The following is a 19,620-nucleotide window of genomic DNA, read 5'->3' on the forward strand; positions in this document are numbered from 1 at the left end:
CATTTCAGTGTAAATATATTTTGAGCCCCATCACTGCATTCAGTTACCGTCGAAAGGTTCCACAACATGCGTCATTGTAACCTACCGCTTCACGGAGGACCTTTGTCAGACGTGATGTCAACCTTCATCCTTCTGTCTCCCCTTGACCTAGGGTTGTCCCGGATCACACTCAATCCAACCACAACCACCATCCTTCTCATCCTACTCTCCGTCGGACTTTGGCGTCTCTACCAAGCCCTGCTCCCCAAGCCTCTCCCCGGCATCCCGTACAACCATGCTTCCGCCTGCTCCATCCTCGGCGACATCCCCGGCTACCTGCGCGCGTCGCGCAAGACGCGCGAGCCCATCACCTGGCTGCTGAAGCAGGCCAGTGCCACGGGCTCCCCCATCTCGCAGTTCTTCCTGGAACCGTTCGGTGGCCGGCCCTTCGTAGCCGTCACCGACTTCCGCGAGGCTCAAGACATCCTCATGCGTCGCGGCAAGGAGTTCGACCGGTCCGACATTCTCAGCAACACGCTCGGCGTGCCCCTGCCGCACCATCACATCGTCCGCAAGACAGATGCCGGTTGGCGCTCCCAGCGTCGGCTGCTCCAGGACCTGATGCTTCCTTCTTTCCTCCACAACGTAGCTGCGCCTAACATCTACTCCAGCATGGAGAATCTTGTTCAGCTGTGGCGAGCTAAAGCGAGAATCGCCAATGGCCGTCCGTTTGATGCTGACAGGGATATCTACCGTGCTGCGCTCGATTCTGTTTTGGAGTTCGGGTTCGGCCCTAGCTTTGTGCCTCGGGCTACAAAGCCACAACTCGAGGCTACGCTGCAGTTGAGTGAGAAGGAAGTGACCCATCTCCGGGGCACAGGGAATGATGTGGACACCCCAGTGAAGTTTCCGGACGCGCCGCTCGATGCAACCGTAGATGCCATCATGCGTGCGGGAGAGTGCATCGAGCCCTTGACCTCTTCCCCATTCCCGCGCTTGACCTTGCTGCTGAAGAACCTGTTCGACCGGGATTTCGTCAACATCTGGGTCACCAAGGATCGCTTCCTCAAGGAGCAGGTGGATATTGCGGTGGATCGTCTGCGCAAACACGGCGAAGGGAATGACGAGAGCTGGGTTAAGTCAGCTGTGGACCACATAATGCATCGTGTACGCATCTTGGCGGCGAAGGAGGGACGCGAGCCGGTGTATTGGACTCCTGTGATCAGAGATGAGGTAAGCAATTCCGTTCCTTCGACCTCCCGCTTGTTGCTCTCCCCGAAGCCCCTGTAGTCCAGAGGCGAATAGACATGCTGACGGACCAAGATCTTCGGGTTCATCGTGGCCGGACACGAAACCTCCAGCACGACCATGCTCTGGGCTCTGAAGCTGCTCGCAGATAACAAAGACGTGCAAACAAGGCTCCGGAGCGCCCTTCAAACCGGATATAGAGCCGCGTTTATCGAGAGACGTAACCCCTCCGCATCCGAGCTCATCCACACCAGCATCCCTTACCTCGATGCCACGGTTGAGGAAATCCTGCGCTGCTCTCCGACCGCCTTGGGCGTCATGCGAGATGCCATTGTTGACACCAGCATTCTCGGTTGCCCCATCCCCAAGGGAACACACGTATTTATCTTCAGCCAGGGGCCGTCCTTCAGCGAGCCCGCCCGGCCGGTCGACGAAAAGCTCCGGGCCCCAGCCTCTCAGGCAGTAGCCAAGGAACGGGGTGTTAGGGAGTGGGACCCACAGGACATGCATCTCTTCTGCCCAGAGAGGTGGCTGGTCAGGGCAAGAGGACAGGAGGGTGAGCGGGTAGAGGTGGTGTTTGACTCCACCGCTGGCCCGAGCATGCCGTTTAGCTTGGGGACACGAGCATGTTATGGCAGGCGGTTGGGGTACCTCGAGGTGCGATTCATGGTGGCGTTGCTGGTTTGGAACTTTGAGTTTCTACCCTGCCCACAAGAGCTGTCTGACTACGCTGCGATTGATGGCATGACACACAAACCTCAGCGGGCATATGTGAGACTGAGAACTATCGACCACTGACCTCAAATCTTTCCACTTTCTTTTGCCGTTCATGTCATTTCGAATAGTATCCACTGAATTAAGTCAATAGTCCTATCATGGAACCCTCCTATCATACCGAGGCTTGGGATGAGTTAGGCAGGAGTGACGCCACAACTGCGGTTGAAAGGTGTCCATCAACTCCACGTATTTGTACATTCCATGATAATAAATTGTATACACTCCCTGATTTTATTCTGTCTTCCTGTTCCCCATACCTGTCAAGGGATAAACAAGCCAGCCTCCAGTTGCACTCCATTTAGCTACTTCGGTGGCGTCCCTATGATAATTCCCTAATCACACCCCAAACCTCTTCCTGTTCCTTGCCAGGTCATTCTTCAAATTGACCATTGCCATGATCCTCAGTCTCACGCCTTTCTCTTCCAGCTCGTGAAGAAACGCATTGAACTTGATCTCCAAACTGCAGCTCTCGTGTAACCGATTTAACCGGACGGAAGAGGCGGAAGAGAGCATGGTGGTGCGAAGCTTTGCAACCACGTCGCGAACGCTGTAGATGGAAAGCTCAGATCTCGTGGGGAATATGCTTTGATAACCGGACCATAAAAGCGTCTTGGACAGTCCACCAAGCAACAGCTGATCGCAGCGATGCTTTTCGGCCAGGCTGCAGGAGGCCTGACAAGCCCTGGGGAGAGAGCAGCTCTTCAACCTATCCACTAAATCGAAGTAGAAGTGCAGGATACGGTCAAGCGCCCAGGTTCGAAACAGTTCGATGGTGTCTAAAGGTAAGGGATCTCAAATGTAAGTAAGCCATAATAATCGTGAGGAGCCAATCTGAAGCAGAGAGTTGCAACTGGAATATAGGGGTCATACTCTCTACGCCTATCAGACCTGCATCGTGCAGGACAGAAACTGGGACCGTATACTGGCAGCCGGCCATCAATGGCTCTCCAGGAAGAGATCAATACTGAGGGACAGAGCTCATAGCCAAATCCCAGATCTGGCAGAGCACAGCATCCTCAGCGCCGAGCGCCCAACCCGCCCGGAGCAGTCCTATGTGGTCGAGATAGCATGGAACAAGCATGCGAAGCTCGTGAGTGGACCTGTGCTGAACGATTTGGGATGTCCAATACGAGATGTATGGCCGGGTGACATGATACATCTGGTACTTGTCGGCGATCTTAAGGATATCGGCAATGGTGGCCGGCGCGAGCGTATCCGGCGGAAGCTTGAACTGGGCATGGACAATATCCAACAAATGATGCATCCCAGCCGGGGAGTCGTCCTCGAGATCCACAAGCCACTGACCGACACTCGGCATTGACTCCTTCCATGGGCCGAAGAGCATGGCCTTGAAAACTGGCGACGCCAGTCGCATGATCGCAGAGCAGACCTTGAAACACTGAATAGCGTCGCCGGATCTGACCCTCAGGATGAGATCGCCGTCAGGGTCCAGGACGGTGAGACGGTCAGAGGCCGTTTCGGCTGCGACTTCCGACGACATCTTGTCTGAGGTCAGGTCAATTGTTGATCTTTTGCGCTTCGACTTCAGTTGAATGTTTTTCAAACGTTCGGAGAGCAGATACTTACTGTCTTCAGTTCCCCTGAAAGTATAGACGGAGGTTGTTGAGTGGAATGTGGAAGAGGGGAGTGCGAGTATACAGGGAAGAACAGGTGTGGCAGGGAAAAAAGTCTTGTGTGGGATCTTTGGAAACAATAAAGCCCTGCCTTCCTTTAGGTCATAATTAACCGTCGCGGATTCCATCGCTGCGGGGGGCGAGGACCACGCCGAGGCGGACGAGGAGTCCGCTAAGGGAGCGAGAATTAACAGCAACATGCCACTGTTGATGAAGTTATAAAAGCAGATATTTGCTCGCTTCCGTTCACCGGAATGTATAGACGGAAGAAGACGACGAGCGAAAGTTGGAAGAAGGGAGTATGAGAACATTGGGAAGAGAAAGGAGTAATTATCCGGAAAACTAAAATTTGTGTAAGATCTTTGAAAACAACAAAGCCCTGGCTTTCAGGGCATAACCGTCACGTATTTCGTCGCCGAGATGGGCGAGGACCACGCAGCGGCGGAGGTCAACAAGCAGAAGGTGGAAGAATAGAGTACAAATATACTAGAAAGAGAGAAAAGTAGTAATAGTAGGAAAAAGAAATTTTGTGGGAGATCTTTGGAAACACCAAGGCTCTGGCTTTCATGACATACCAATTGCGGATTCCATCGCCGCGGGGGACGAGGGGCATGCTGAGAGAGAAGAGGACTATGCTGAAGGGAACGAGGATTAACAGCAATAGGCTACCTGTACTGTTATAAAGTAATATGCCTTGCTTTTCTCCCGACAGTAATAGAGTCTGCTGAGGTGAACGAGGACTGCGCGGAGGGGAACATGGGCCACGCCAAGGGATCGAGCTGAGGGGAACAAGGAGTACGCTAGACCGAAGTCAACGACCGGAAGGTCTAGGAAGAGAGAAAAGTAGGAGGAAAAATTAAAAATTTTATAAGAACTTTAGAAATAACAAACCAATGACTTTCAGATTATACCTGTCAAGGAATCCATCGTCGAGGGGAACGGGACCACGCCATGGCGGACAAGGACACCGCCAAGCGGAACAAGTATAAATAGGATACGATTGTGAAGTTATGTGCTTCATCGCCTAGATTGTAGTTCAGTTTGCTGTATTAAACCTTTGGATGTCAGGTCTTATGAAGTATGGCGGTAGTAACCTACGGAGCAGCATAAGACTCTTGCGTTAACTTCGCGATGTTGAATAGTTCGTGCAACCAGTTAAGTCAGGGAATATTTCTTGTCTCAGGCAAGCCGAGGACAATCTCTAATGTGAAAGGACACGGGGCTTATAATTTTGGACCTTAGACTATGGTCTTTAACTCTCAACGGTTTGATCAGGCCAGACAAAACCGCAAAAGTCTTACAAAGCAGGTTCACTGCGTTCAACCCCATGGTTGATCTTGTTAACATAGGAAGCACAAGGAGCAATTTATCAATGGATTTGTCACGTATGTTCTCTATCAACAGCTCCTTCCATTAAGACATGGTTAAGGTTTTCATGTTATTTCTAATGCAAAGATAGCATTAGAAGTTTGCATAGTAGAGCCGAGGCGAGGGTTAATTACCCTCTGTTTGGTAAACACAAGAGTGGCAGGGTCCATCAGGGCCCGAACCTTGCTCCGGAAGGCAACTAGCTGAGTGCGCGAATATGCCGCCTCGCAGTGGCAGGATCCCCAAGCGCCTAGCCAGCACGGAGAAGTCCAAGGTAGTTAAGTGAGCACTTGGCGCCACTAATTGACTGAACCATGCAGTCGTGCAGAGCTTTGGGCACCCAGAGAGGAACGTATGCCTTGGGAATGGAGACCATCTGGTACTTGTCGCTGAGCTCCAAAGTCACAGCAATAGTTCCAGGTTTCATCCTGTCGGGTTGGACCTTGAACTAGCCGTGGATGATATCAAGTAAGACGTGCATTGCAGCCGGGTCATCATCTGGAAGCTCGACGAGCCATCCAGAGGGGTCGCGCTGCGATTCTCGCCCCGGGCCGAACAACATTTTCTTTTGGACAGGCGATGCCCGTCGCAGGCTGCTCGAGCACACCTTGAAATTCTTGATCGAGAAGTTGGAATTGGATCCAACGCGGAGAATAAGATCTCCAACAGGATCCATGACGATAGTTTGGTCCCGGGCCGGTTCCTGCATCATTCCCAACTCTGATTGCCCTGAGTTCAAGTGCTTGTTGTAATCCTGTCGTTGGATTATGGAAGTGCCGTGTACTGTTCAAATGCTTCACGCGACCCGGAAAGGATAGTTGAGCGACTTGGAGAGACTTAAGGTTGGACAGGAAGAGCTCAACAGGTTTTCAACAGGGAAATACGACTGACATTTCGAAGGTCATGAAGTGGTTGTATCTCCGTGCTGTGCGGGTAAGGTTTAGGTTCAACCATGGCCACCAGGAACCTTAAACCTCATTTCGGCCCAACAGCTGACATGTTCTAAAGCTCCAGGGCTGGTTCCAACAAACCACATGGTCCATCTTTGACATACCTATCACGCGAAAACCGGAGTCTGGCGGCAAAAAGTAGCAAAAGCGTCGCAAAGTCCGAGTTCAATATGTAAAGACTGTGATAAAGCAAGTATTGTATGTATATAGGTCCACAACCTTGCCTGAGGTAGCCTAGCAACGTGTCCAAGAGTGGTTAAATCCAATCCAGGCCTGGCGCATTGGTAAGAGGAGGTGGGGTGCAGAGAGACATGGCTTTTGACATTTTAGACCTCGAGAAGCATGAACAACTCGGTTGCATGGATGTGGTGAACAGATGAGCCACCGACGGTCTTTGCAGCCTTGCCTCGACGATGATGGAAGTTCAGCTTGAGGACAGGCAGGTTTGATTAGATTGTTGGCAAGAGGAGGGTCAAGATGAGGTTGCCAGAGTGCGGAGCCCAAACCAAGCCCGGATCCGCGAGGCCACGCTTGTGATGGTGCCCCTCCTTCCAGATTTGGGATCTGTCAGTGATGTGATTGGCCCAAACAAAGTTGGACCTGAGGGGACGGGTTGACACCCAGTGGGCACCAAGTTCCATGACAACGCGGAGTGCTAGCAGACTTCACATGTGATGGCTTACCTCAGATATCTGCGGGAAAAGAGAAGTGATGAAGAACGCACCGTTCAAGACGAGAGAAGGATTTCCCCATCGTTTGGCGCTTTGGTGTTTGGGTGGAAGGATGAGTACCTACCTCATTACCGGCTTGTCTCAGAGAGGGACCGAACAGCGCAGTTTGGAGGCATGACTCATTTTGAGCTATGAGCTACATCTATTGCTCTTTATATATAATGTCGTTTGTTTCATATGTTGCGGCAACACATTTCTCATACTTACCTGATACCGATGGGCCTGGCCAACTGCACAAACCCCAAACTTGCTCCTGGTTTTTGGATGGGCGTGAATGTCCCCAACCCTAACCCTTGGTAACCCTAACCCGGAGATTCGAGATTTGTGTTCGGTATTGTGGGGAATGGCTTCTTGTGGCACGTAAGGGTGGGCAACCGCTCGAGTGAGCAGGGTAGGAATGGAGGAAACGAGTGAATTGAGCTTGTAAAACTAAAATTGAGCACTCGGAGTGAGGGAGTGAGCCTATGTATATACACGCAGCGGTCGGATGAGAGAGCCGAGAACTGGGTCCCAGTGCCTGACCTGGCCAGGGGCGCAGGACTCAGCCCAGTTCGAAAGGGTGGCTTTGAGAGGTGGCGAGTGAGTTTGAAGTCTTGGCTGAAAACGGGCCTTTGAGACCTCAATTCCTATCACACTTCTTGTTTATTTCCACGTCCAAATCTCCCAGCCTTGGTTTCCCTCAAGCACGACACGCAGACATCAAAACTCCCTAAGCGCCTCAGCTCTCACGTCTTTCCGGGGCAGCACGTCACAATTTCAGATCTCCGCCGTGAAATGACTCGGTTAAGTCGTTTCTCCAAAGGGAACGAAATCTAAATTCAAAAGCTTCCAGGCCTGTCTATCGAGCGCAAAAATCTAACGCACACCATGTCTAAACGTTTGAACACAAGATCTGAACGACAAACAACACCACGAAAGTACAAAGAGCACAAGACTCTCAGATCAGCCAACCAAATGTCGCCAGCATCGCCATGCCAAGAGCGCATCCAGCAACTCCTCCGCCCAGATGAGCAGCGGCGCCAGTGGGAGTCGTAGCCGCAGCCGTCGTTGTGTCGGTTCCGGAAGCCGAAGTGTCGGGGCCGGTAGTCGAAGAAGCAGCTGAGGCGGAGGTTGCGTCAGCACCTGAACTCGACGAAGTCGATGCGTCCGTACGGTCTGCCTCTACGGTCGGCCTGGTGCTAGTAGTCGTGGTAGGTTCCGCATCAGTGGATGTTCCAGAGGCAGCCGACGTCGAGGGAGAAGGGGCCGCGTTTGTGGATGTCTCACCGTCGCCATTGAGCGCCGCCAAGGACACAGCAGCCGTAAAGTTGGACCTTCCATCGAAGCCAGGGAAGGAAATAAGCTTCCACGAGGCCCAGGTCAGGCCCTCCGATTTGTCCCTCACACTGATGCAACCGTCCCACGGTTCATCCTTTCCACCAGCCAGTCCCGAGACGCAGAGGCTGTTGCCGGTGCTGGTGATTCGGAGGCTGCTGCGGCAACCCCCATAGAGGCTGTACGCCACGCTGGTGAAAACCGGCCAGATCACGTTGTCGCTCGAGCGACCGAGGCAGGTGGTGCAGGCATCGATCTGGCTGAACCAGCCATCATTGCCGTTGACGCAAACGCAGCTCTTGGCGTCGGCCTGGCCGGTCTGCTGGCACTTGTAGAAGTTGGTGTAAAGACGAGGGCATGCAGTGCAGTCGTCGAGGATGTTCTCGGTGTCAGCGACCTTCTGGTAGGCCGTGGCCGCGAACGGGAAAGCCAGGAGGGCGGCAAGAACTGCGGTGCGAACGGTAGGAATCATGGTGGAAGGAAGTTATTGAATCGGTCTTGATGACAAAGCTGTAGGAGGAATCAGAATCTGTTTGGCAAGTGAGGAGGTTGCTTGACCTTGAGTGGAAGAGGCCTGCAGACGAACACAACGCAGCGATCCCGAGGTTGGGTTTCGTCCCCTTATATCGACGATGATTTTGTCGCCGATCTCTTCAGATCTGACCCTGAAGTGCCGAAGACCTAGCTTCACCAAATGCCTTGGCCGCGGAATGCAACGCTTAGCACCAACGCTCAATCAGAGGATGTGGCACATAATCCGCGTTCAGCCCCAACAGCCAATCCAAATTCCAACGGCTTACTACAACGTTTAGTGTACAGACATACAGACTGGGTGGCTCAGTGAGCGGCGCTGTTTCACACCATCCCCGAAACTGCCCGCTGCGAGATGTGAGCAGTTGGACGTCATGCAGCAGTGGCGGCCCTACCACGCTGCTCACGCAGGCATCAAATTGCTGCCAAATCTGTCCAGCAGAGAGGCACAACATCAGGCAACCCGTTAATTGCAGTCACAAGAGTCATTCCTTCATCTGCAGGCAACGGCTCCTGAAACATAACCACTCACCATATTACCATGCCCGTGAATGCAGACACTGCAAGGCTGATCCGGTATGAAGGAGTGGCAACCAACGGCAGAAAGATCGCCTGTTTGAGAGGATCACAGCACCAGCTTACTGGCTCAAATCCATAGGCTCAGAGAAACCCCCTTGGTAGATGACGGCTTCCTTGCGTACCTACCTATGTTGGTCCAAACTGGTGCCCGATAGCATTGCATGTCTCTCTGAACGGCAATGTTGAGTTCGTACCTACTCGAATGTCCCGTTAGAGGACACCAAAGGATGAGGTACATGTGGATATGACACACAACAGACGCTCCAGTACTATTGGGAAAAAGAGGCACAGCTGGTCGACCTGCTGTATGCGTGTTGGTGGCATCAAGGGCATGATATCGTTTACTGCTGATTGCCAATTTAAATTAATAACGGATCCTCTGACGTTGAGGCTTGCATCTTCGAGCGAGATATCTTGACTTCTTGACTTCTGGTTGAGTCAAGTATGAGGTTCCAAATCCTCCTTGGATCAGGGGCATGGAGGTTTTGGAGTGCCAGGCTAAGCATTACGTGCGCACCACTTAGCCTCCTGAGCTGGTTTGTCCAGAGGTCTAAGATTCCTGTGAAATATGACTGTTCAGCAGGCAACAGACTATCGGCACGTTCAACTGGAAGGTGATCCATGTCTCTGAGCTCTGCTTTCTCATTCTCAATAGCTAGACTCGTACCTGAAGCTGCACGACACGGCCCCTCGGCTCTCCCATAGACCCCGCTATCCCAAGCGTCCCTTTGCGTCGTGGGACTGTACATACGAAGCGCCAACTTGGCTCACAGTCCCCAACGCTGTCGCCGACCATCCAGTTCCTTCCTGTCCTCGTCTGACAAAATCCTCCGGCACTGAGCCTTAGTCCATCGACCTAGTCGGTTCTTTTGGTACTCATGGAGAGGATTGCAGCCTTCATGTCCAGGAGCTGGCTGAAACCTAGTGAATGACGTCTCAATGAGCTCATCGACCTGGTCGGTATTCCACCGTCAGTCTGTTGAACTCTGCTGTGGCCCATCATTCTCCTGTTCCCAAAACTCTTTGGTGGTACTAAGCTCGTTTTCCTAAGCATGTCGATTGGCCAGATCTTCGATGGAATCACTCTTAGCTCTTGGGGCCTGGCAGGGCTTGGAGCACAGAGTATAGAACAGTGCTGTGTGCCCCTTTACCAAGTCAAGACGCTCCAACCAGAATCTCTCTGGAATAGTAAGCCGCTGTCAGCATCAGCCTAATTAGGATAACCTGTACGATACCGAGTACCTGGAAGGTCAAGACGATTTTTGACGAAATCTCCCTTGACAAGCTCTTGTTGCCAACAAAGATGAGGCTTGCAGAGAAGATAGGCAAGGAAACACTCCACCGCATCCACGAGACCAAGTTTGCCAGCAAATCTCAATGTCGCGCACGAAGTCCAACGTATACTGGTCGGGGTCTCCGTGGTCCTCGGTCCATCCAAACTCGGATCGCACCGCGATGAGCTGCTGAAGCCAGGACTGGAACTTCTTGATGCTCAAAAATTTGTCGAGGAACACCACGCCCGGTAATTACCACCAATCATTCAACAAGGACTCTCCAAGATGAGCGCCTGCGGCAGTAACCTGGCCAACCGCAACATGGACCTTTCCAACAACCTCGTCGTCGTTGACCCCGATGGCCACCTCATCCTTCGTACGCCGACAGAGTCGTTCAAGGTTTGCTCATCGGCGATGCGCCGCCCGAGTCCAGTCATGAAGGCCATGCCTTTTGGACGGTGGAAAGAAGCCAAACCGGCAGATGAAACCCAGCCATGGATCGTCGATTTGCCTGAGGATAATCCGGAGGCACTGAGGATCGTCCTTCCAGTCATTCACGGTACAATGTATGACCAAGACGATCTATTCAGATTCGACATCCGTCACATGCCTCACATCCTCAACTTGGTCAAGAAATATCTGATACCTTTCAAGCCGTTTATAAAGGGGTGGATCGAGGCTCATGAGAAGTACGGCTGGGGGATCGACGATGATCATGATCCCGGAACAGAATTTTTATCCGACCTAGAGGCAGCGTGGGAGCTCGGTCTCATCGATGCAGTGGTGTGGCTCCTTACTCACGTCCTACACCATGGCAAAACGAAGGATACGAACAGACTGGCGTCCAAGAGATTTTTCAAGCAACATCCGCACCTTCTCCGTATGTCACCTCATACGCGATGACCCCACGTGAATAATTCCTAACAAGAGGTTCTCAACTTCAGAGTCACTTCGGGTCCAGCGCCAGAGTCTCATCGAGCAACGCGTGGAGATCTTTTATAAGGAATACCATAGCAATGTCAAGCCCAGGCCTCTCCTGACTTTTTGAAGGATCTGGCTCAGCGTAAGGCCTGCTTTGACGCCAAGGTTGCTGCTGTCCAAGAGTACTGGGAAGATGAAGCGAAGTGGGAGCTTCCAGCGAGCTCTCGAGACGTTAAAAGTAGTGTTGACGACCTCGGGTGGAAACTCCAGGAGGCTTTATACAACTACTACCCTGGTCCGGCCCACGAACAATGCGCTGCTCGCATTGACATGGGATGTTTCCCGAACTGTCCTTGCAATCAGAGGGACGATGATCGTATGGGAAAGTTTCTGTCAGAGAAGGACACCAAAGAGCTTCATGAGCGACGGAATAAATGGGGTCTTTTTGCGCACATTTAGCCCACCCTTCCCACAAATCCTTAGGACCGATGAGGGCAGCGACGGAGCTCTTGGTTGGGGGAGAGGGGGAGGGGGGGGGGGGGCGGCGGCGGGAGGGGACGGATGTTGCAGGAAAGATGACTCTGGGGTGATGCGATGGATGGCATTCGAGACTGCACTGCTTTTCTGAACCAGACTTGAAAGGAACAAAGGGTGAATGGAACAGTAACGGAGAGTTCTCTCCAGACTTCACAAATCGCAACTGACTGGTCTTATTCTCGTTATCCCTCTTCGTAGAAAGACTACAGTTTTTTCACCATCCTTTGCTGAATTCCATCACCTGTATTTTTCTCTCTAATAGTCGCACGCTCCACACGCGCTTGAATACAGCAGCTAGAATGAAAGGACCAGGCAGTTCTTCAATTCTGGAATTCTATCTGCTCAGCTCACGTCACCAACAATCTCTCTTCCCTGAGTCCACCTCCTCAGTCACCCGCAACCCTCACAGCACCTCATGTTCCTTAACTTCCGTACCTGGCAAACGCGTAACCATAGGAAGCTATATAGATGCGTCCCGTCGTTCCCGGAGTTTCGATAAGTCCCGGTTCGAAAGGATTTTGATCTGGATAATACTGCCAGTTATGGCAAGTCTAGCTTGAACACGGCATCGTGTCCCCAAGGCGGGCAGTTGTCGTGGCCAGTTCTCGGCCAAACCCCCAAACGCAAACTTGATGGCGATATAAAAAATGGCTGCGCTTTCCTTATATCTCCAGTGACTCTTTGGATGTGCGAATCTACCGCTAGTTGCGAACATCGCTTTGAGGATGGCCACTTTCTCCTTAAAGCAGGCATAGCGCAGAGCGAGGTCCCCGACAGCGTCCCCGGATAAGGATTCCACTTGGCAAAGCTATGTATGTTCGCGGTAGAAGACCTTCGTGAGCTTCTCCAGCATGCGTAGTCGCTTGCGCCTGACGGACCCTGGAAGTATCTACGGCGAGTGAATGGGTTTGGATATTTGAATCTTGCGAGGTCAAGATAACAGACGAACGAGCGAGGGTCTTATGATGAAGAAGTCCACTTTGGGCAACCGGTCGATGTCTTCAACCTCCCCATTGGATCGTTTCTATGCGTTCCAGGAATCCTTGAATACGGGGATAAGCAGTTGAAGTTTCTCACTTGGGGAGATAAGCGCAAGCTCTCTGAAAGGCGCAAAAGGTGGGGTTTGAACTTCAAGGCCGCTTCATATGAGAACTTTGGCAATGATTATGAAGCGGAAACTTAGACTTCTTCACCAGGGGGCTGGGACCAGAGGGCCTGGGGTGACTGGGGAGAGCTTGGAGCTGAAGCAAGCTTACTGGTGATCTCGGGGGCGAGAAGAAGGATGATCGTTGAATGGACGGTGAGAAGCAATTGTAGCTCACATGGTGAAGGGGTAGGGTGCAATGATGAAGGCTACCTGATGAATGGCACATTCCGGTAAATTCTGGGGTTGGGGGTTGGGGTGGGTAGTTCGTCATGAGAAGAGAAAGAAAATAGAGCGCGGCCGAAAATCGTGAGGGTATCGGCACAGTTGTCAGCCATCTCAGATGCTACGCTTGACATAAAAGTCACAATGTCACTTGAATCTCAAACGACGTGAAACCATTAGTCAATTGTGAAGTACTTGTATATCCCACGGATATTGATGGGCTGTTCATGCTGTGTGGTGCAAACCCATTGCATACTACATATATGCCATCATGGACGTTTTTTGGAACTTCTTCTCTTGGGACCAAACTCCAATATGTCTCCTAGAAAGCAGCTGATGGTGCGGGACCGCGTGACTGGTGCTTGTTCTCCTATCATCGCAACTGAGAGATATCGCGAGCATTTTATTCGTTGAATGCCGTCAGTGCACGGCATCTGAGGCGCACATTCCGTGCCTTTTTCCTCTTTTTTCTCGATCTTGTCTCTTCCTTTCTTGTTTTATCGTGCATCGATTGTTTCCTCTTTAATCTTTCGTTTTCCGATTTTCCTTTTTAGTTTTGTGATTGTCTATTTTCATTTTTTTTTATTTTATTGTTTTGTCTTCTATTCTTACTCTGTTCTGCATCCGTATCGAATGTAGTGACGGAAATATAACAATCAGTGAGTTGCAAAAGATTCCTCAAGACATGGTATTTCTTGTCTTGCTCGTCATTTCGTGTGTTGCGTGATTCAATGTCGTCATCCTGCCGCTATCGTCATCTTCCACCGATCCCGATCCGCCGTCCACATTTCCAAATCGGGAAGTTCGGTGGAGTCTCCCGGCCGGCGGGCAAGTAGTCTTGGCACGGCAGGGACCGGGGCCTAGTGGGGCACTGCACCGGAGCTCACGTCACATCCCCGCCGGGAATCTGTGATCGCCAAGATTTGCAACTTTGACACAGCAGTCACCGGTGTCTTGACATCATGCGTTGCCCCATGACGAAGAAGGCTCAAATTTATTTACCGAAAATGCCTATTTATTGAGGTTTGTTCTTGCTCTGGACATGCCACATTGTTTTGCCCTGCCTTCTGCTCTGTGACTCAACCGCTTTGTCCTTCTTGATCCAACAGAACATCAATTGTTGCAAGCATCCCACATTTCGATCACCCATCAAACATGTCCGGCACCCAGAATACCAACCCTGGCAACTTTGCCAACCGGTACGTGCGCCGATATCTCAATCTTCCGTGTAACCGAACTCAGGGACTAACGGTTTTCTCCCCAATATCCAGCCCGAAGGAGGAAGTCCAAGAGATCGCCTCAAAGGGTGGCCAGGCTAGCCACAGCGGCGGTTTCGCAAGCATGGATCCGGACAAGCAGAGGGAGATAGCGTCCAAGGGTGGCCATGCCTCGTCCGGCAGCTTCCAGCCTGGTAGTGAGAGAGCCCGGGAGGCTGGCCGCAAGGGAGGTTCCCGGACTGGGGGAAGCAAGGTGGAGGAAGATGCCGAGTGATCTGATCATATGTTTGAAGAGAGGTGATGCGCAACAGAACTTTCAGGGCCTATGAATTATGTTGGCTAGTCTTACGGGTGGATTGTGCAGCGAACCGTTCCAGCTAGTTATCGATCAGGCATTCCTTGATGATTGTAACTTGACAGAAGGAATGAGTTAGTTCTGGAATACATCAATAGCGAGTGAGGAAAGACGGAAAATTATTCGCCCTTGTGGCTGTCTCATCCAGTTTTAACCCTCGATCAGGTGCGCAACACTTTTTCTTGGGATTTCTACTTTCTTCAGAAGAAGGTACCGAGTTCAAACTTCATTTCCCATTTTGCTAAATTGGACATCTGACATGCCACAAGCTTCCAGGTGCAGGAAAAAGGTAGTGGGAAAGAGTGTGTAATTCCGCATGCTAGATACAAAGGAAAATAGAGCGAGTGAATGGCTATTTATCCCTGTTTGGGGCTCCAGCAGAGGGTTTCTGGAGCGTTTGGCGAAGAGTTCCCTTCGCCCGAAGCATGTGGGGGATGGAACAGCAGCGTAGTAAAGGCTAAATTGGAGCGTGTGGCTTCATTCACATAGGCTCGGCGCTCATCGGCACGACAACATCAGATCAACGCCCGATCGGTGATTGAAAATCGATCAGGCACCGATATCGTGTCGCTCGCAACTCCCGCCCGGGATTCATGCTGATCAACCGATCACCAGAAACATGACAACCGACGGCTCCAACGGCACCGGTCAAACGATCGACAACCCCGTTTAAGCCAACACATCGACTGATGATGCCAATGATACCAATCTGGCAGCAGCTGAAGGAGACCCTATAATGACTTCACTCAATAACGTTGTTATCGACCCTGATGGAGACCTGACTTTTCGGACACCGACCTCGACCTTCAAAGTTTGTTCGGCAGCTCTCCGCAGAGCTAGTCCCGTCCTGAAGGCCATGCTGTTTGGGCCTTGGAAAGTGTCAAAGCCATCCAATGGAACTGCATGGGTCGTGGACTTGAGAGAAGACTCCGATGTGGCTCTTGCATTCATCCTCCCAATCATTCACGGCCAGCTTCGGAACGTACCTCGCAAGCTTGATGACATGGGGAAGTTTCGCATCCGTTGTTGTGTTGGTGGATAAGTACAGCATGTGCAGTGCTGTTTCGCCTTGGATCGATGGATGGATGATGCATCTCAAGGAGAAGTTGTGGTCTTACTCCATCGACTTCGACGACGACTCGAACTTCATGTTGGCCACTCAAATTGCCTGGACAACCGGCTCAGCCTCTCTCCTGGATAAGCTGCTCCGGAAGATGATGTACGAGTTTACCAAGGATGATCTCGACAACCTGTACAAGGTTGTGACATTCAATCGCATGAAGTCTCATATCAGATGGATGTATTTTGCCGGCTACTCATACTGATTTCAGGTCCCTCATACTAACCACAACGCTATATTATCCAGCGACGATCAGAGAACGCCGCCAAAATCTGGTTGTCAAGTACCTCGCCTTCGTTGAACAGGAATGCACTCGTCGATGCGGGTTTCGCTGGAGTCGGGGATGATGAGCCCACTTTAGCGGAGCGTCGGAAGTGCAACCTCAATAGGCTCCTCTGCTTCAGTGGCCTTACTGATGGCTCTCACTGCAAATTGGAGGCAGATCCATGTGACTTTCATGAGAGTGTTCTCAGCCTCGAGACTCAAGCCGAGATTCTCATCGGTGCATGGGCAAATTGGTTTGATGAGCATGGAAAATGCAGCAATACATGGCCTCGCCTAGACTCATTCCGAAGTCAGGTGAAGATGGAATCTGACTGGTACAAGGTGTTGACCAGGGAGGATGAGGAAGAACTTGCTCGCCGCCGCAGTCATTGGGGACTTGGATGGATCTGAGGCTAGGACTAATAGGGGTCAGTGATCGCCGGGGTAGGGGGTTGACTATTCTACCACACATGCCGAGGTGGCTAGGGGAATGGTTGCCTGGACTTGAAGGATGTTTGTGGGAATGTAACGAGTATGTCACAGTCCAGCCGGATGCTCGTCTCAAATTTCGGGCTGACTACGGGATTGAGCCATTCTCAATGGTTCTTGTCGTAGTCCCACGGTGTACCTTTATAGGGATGCTTTGTACATACCTTGGAATTTGGCACTCAGCTCAAGGTGAGGGGTGTGCACTCACTTCTACTGACATTATCAAATCGTCCTACTGTCGACAATCACTCCTAATCCTCCTCTGGAGCAAGCCCTCCCCAAACCACCTCCCAAAGCCACTCCGCAATCTCCCGTTGATACGCAATTGTCTTCATCTCCGCGTCCATCCGCGCCACCTCGTCTCCCCAAAGGTACCGTCCCCTCCACCCCGCCGAATCGAAGCCATGCAACACATCAGGAACCAGCAGCCAACGAGTACTCCCTCGTCCAGCGTCATGAAGTTCGCACCAGGCGAACCGCTCTCGATCCGGCTTTCGTCCGTCATCCAGGCACCCACGCCACTCATAGACTTCCGGCCGACCAACCTTCTCGCCCAGACCGGGCACGACCCGCCGTGGTTTGGATCTGTCAGTGCTGTCTCCCCATCCCTCAGCAGCCCACCGACAAGCAGCTCTCCAACTCTCCAATGCCAGCCAATCTAGCTCAGCCGCGATGACGAAGACATGTGGCGGAAGATCTGTCCTCTTTGCTCTGGCAGGTGACACCAGCGGATCAGTCGCGTCGACGTTCAAGTCGCCGCGTCTATCGCCCTGTCCTTGTGATGGTATATAGTGCGTCCACGGAGCCGGCGGAAGGAGCAGCTGCCGGGTGGACCAGTCGGCGATGCGTGGGACCCAGCCGCGGGGTAGGGCAGCAGGTTTGTCGCGGCGTGCGGCGAGTTTGGTGGCGGGTGGGATGGCGAGGTCAAGGAGGCCCGTGACCGAGATTACGGCTGTCGGAGGAGGATTGCGCCTTCGGTAGTATGAAGACCAGCGGCTAGGTGTGGTGTAGCGGCTGTTCCTGTTGCTGCAGGAGGAGTTTGGTGGGGGGTTTGGGTCAACCCCTGCTTTGACGGATGGCAGTTGGGCCAGGGCCAGGGCAAGGTTAGCACCACCGTCGAAGCCTAGAAGGGCCACACGTGTTTTGTCGATGGGCAGTGACTCATCATTGAGGATGGCATGGTAGAGCGCTTCAACATCGAGAAGGGGCGTGGGATAGGTTGCCCAGGGTGCTTTGCTGTAGTTGAGCGCTATGACCAAGATATTGTGTGTGTCCGCAAAGAACCGGTTCCATGTGTCGTCGTCAGTTGGCGACCCCACGGTGAATCCGCCGCCGTGGAGGGTAAAAAGGGTAGGCAGAAGTGCTGGGGAGGTGAGATCGTGTTGACCAGGGAAGAATATCCTGTAAAGGGAAACACTCGTCAGATTCCTGTTCGCAAAAGGCCGTGACAGTGAACTTACCGGACTGGGAGGCGAGGCCTAATTGGATATGCCTTGACGATGTCTGGTTTCTCAGGAGGCTCGTAGTACATCTGGCGGAGTCCCCTGAAGACTTCTACTGGTTGGCTCAGGCTCTGGATAATCCCAACTGATGCCGCGTTGAGTGCTCTCTCGATTATGGATGCCTGCCATTCATGCTGTTCCCCTCTATCATTGCCCTCTCGAACTGTCTCTGGCTTCTTTGAGTGCGGATCAAGCCCTGGAAGGTATGCTGCAGCGGGGGACGGGGGTATGTCAACAACAAAGTCCCCGGTTCTTCGGTATGGAGATGCAGTGTCTTGGCTGTCAAGTCTTTTGTCCTCTCTTAATTGACTTCTCGGAGGATGCCGCAAGGGAGGCCCGAGGAACTGGCCCTTTGCCATGGGGATATTGTGGTCGGGTGCCCAGCGCTTGATCAAGGGAAAATCGGGCTTATGCGGCCGGATCTGCACACCTGCGAACTCGTACTGCTCCTGGTAGTCATCATCACCGTGGCTCTGATCATTTGAGGTTAAGGCATTTCCGACGACAGTGTTCTGCCCTGGAGTCTCTTCTCCGTGTTCCTTCCGATGCTCAGAGTTGTGCAAATGCGAATGTGTAGTCCTCGATTCTGGTTGCATGCTGTGCAGTGTCTTACTTTGCCTAGTGTCCAAGAACCTGCCTTGCCAGGCTTCCGACTCATTTTTTCGATCCGTTTTTCGATTAGGAGTGGAATCAGGCGTCAGGGGCGTCCTGCCCGATAGAAGGTTTGGGTCCTGCCGAGGTGGCGGCATGGACATGCCACGGTTTCGTCGTCGTGGAGGTGTTTGGTCTGGTGTCAACGGGCGGGCCGGATTGTGCACTGTGGGTGTCGATGGCCGGATTCCGCTGGAGGATGGTGATCGTTCCGGCTCACCTCGTACCTCCTGAGCCGTAAACCTCTCGAGGCCATGTCTTCGCTCTGAAGGCGTCGTGTCACCGACATCCTTGCTTCTCAACTCATCGAGCGCTGCAGTAAGTTCCGGAACTTCTGGGACGATGCTAATCCTTTTCCTCGACCCGACATCCCTTCCACGGCTTTTGCTCCGACTCTTGCTCTGACTACGACTCCGCGCCTCCCAGATGGCGATTCGTTCTTTGGTACTGGTGCTTCTCTCTCTTGTCGCCGTTCCGTCATGGCTGGTCCGCAGGCCATAAGCAGTGCCAGCTCCTGAGTGCCTTTTGCGTCCTCGTTGTTCTTCCTCGTCGAGCTCAACGTGCTGAAGGCGGCGAAGTACCTCAGTCAAATCCACTGGCGCTTCATCGAGTTTCGGAAACTTGACTTCAATGTCAAGGCTGGTTCTACGAGAGGCTACTTGGGACACCGATGTCACAGAAAAGCGTCGCGGCGTGGGTTCGTAATGAGGCATGGTCTTCTGGGCAGAGAGATGTTCGCGAATGTGAAGGTGTCATGTGAATATGAGGGTTGCAGTGCGCTCAATTATGATCTTGAGGGACGGAGGACTT

The 19,620-nt window shown here is 52.3% G+C and overlaps 7 protein-coding genes across 7 annotated transcripts; 3 read left to right on the forward strand and 4 right to left on the reverse strand.

Annotated features, from left to right (window-relative positions):
* Nucleotides 1–66: 66 nt before the first annotated feature.
* VTJ04DRAFT_5400 (uncharacterized protein) lies at nucleotides 67–2,025 on the forward strand (the record flags this gene model as incomplete). Its single annotated transcript, XM_069363513.1, has 2 exons — nucleotides 67–1,212; nucleotides 1,303–2,025. 2 exons carry the CDS (start codon nucleotides 67–69, stop codon nucleotides 2,023–2,025), a joined length of 1,869 nt encoding a protein of 622 aa, XP_069220351.1.
* Nucleotides 2,026–2,962: 937 nt separating this feature from the next.
* VTJ04DRAFT_5401 (uncharacterized protein) lies at nucleotides 2,963–3,505 on the reverse strand (the record flags this gene model as incomplete). Its single annotated transcript, XM_069363514.1, has 1 exon — nucleotides 2,963–3,505. The coding sequence occupies one exon, from the start codon at nucleotides 3,503–3,505 to the stop codon at nucleotides 2,963–2,965; it is 543 nt and encodes a 180-aa protein (XP_069220352.1).
* A 1,751-nt stretch (nucleotides 3,506–5,256) lies between these two features.
* On the reverse strand, nucleotides 5,257–5,682 carry VTJ04DRAFT_5402 (uncharacterized protein; the record flags this gene model as incomplete). Its single annotated transcript, XM_069363515.1, has 2 exons — nucleotides 5,257–5,434; nucleotides 5,486–5,682. The coding sequence occupies 2 exons, from the start codon at nucleotides 5,680–5,682 to the stop codon at nucleotides 5,257–5,259; spliced, it is 375 nt and encodes a 124-aa protein (XP_069220353.1).
* Nucleotides 5,683–7,624: 1,942 nt separating this feature from the next.
* VTJ04DRAFT_5403 (uncharacterized protein) lies at nucleotides 7,625–8,473 on the reverse strand (the record flags this gene model as incomplete). The annotated part of the gene is made up of 1 exon (XM_069363516.1): nucleotides 7,625–8,473. One exon carries the CDS (start codon nucleotides 8,471–8,473, stop codon nucleotides 7,625–7,627), a length of 849 nt encoding a protein of 282 aa, XP_069220354.1.
* A 2,197-nt stretch (nucleotides 8,474–10,670) lies between these two features.
* VTJ04DRAFT_5404 (uncharacterized protein) lies at nucleotides 10,671–11,433 on the forward strand (the record flags this gene model as incomplete). Its single annotated transcript, XM_069363517.1, has 2 exons — nucleotides 10,671–11,265; nucleotides 11,330–11,433. The coding sequence occupies 2 exons, from the start codon at nucleotides 10,671–10,673 to the stop codon at nucleotides 11,431–11,433; spliced, it is 699 nt and encodes a 232-aa protein (XP_069220355.1).
* A 2,934-nt stretch (nucleotides 11,434–14,367) lies between these two features.
* Nucleotides 14,368–14,703, forward strand: VTJ04DRAFT_5405 (uncharacterized protein; the record flags this gene model as incomplete). The annotated part of the gene is made up of 2 exons (XM_069363518.1): nucleotides 14,368–14,411; nucleotides 14,484–14,703. 2 exons carry the CDS (start codon nucleotides 14,368–14,370, stop codon nucleotides 14,701–14,703), a joined length of 264 nt encoding a protein of 87 aa, XP_069220356.1.
* A 2,205-nt stretch (nucleotides 14,704–16,908) lies between these two features.
* VTJ04DRAFT_5406 (uncharacterized protein) lies at nucleotides 16,909–19,523 on the reverse strand (the record flags this gene model as incomplete). Its single annotated transcript, XM_069363519.1, has 4 exons — nucleotides 16,909–18,058; nucleotides 18,118–18,211; nucleotides 18,470–18,676; nucleotides 19,031–19,523. The coding sequence occupies 4 exons, from the start codon at nucleotides 19,521–19,523 to the stop codon at nucleotides 16,909–16,911; spliced, it is 1,944 nt and encodes a 647-aa protein (XP_069220357.1).
* Nucleotides 19,524–19,620: the final 97 nt, after the last annotated feature.

The sequence above is a fragment of the Mycothermus thermophilus genome, assembly GCF_041956435.1.
Source record: "Mycothermus thermophilus strain CBS 625.91 unplaced genomic scaffold VTJ04scaffold_3, whole genome shotgun sequence".
In the NCBI taxonomy this organism is placed as follows: domain Eukaryota; kingdom Fungi; phylum Ascomycota; class Sordariomycetes; order Sordariales; family Chaetomiaceae; genus Mycothermus; species Mycothermus thermophilus.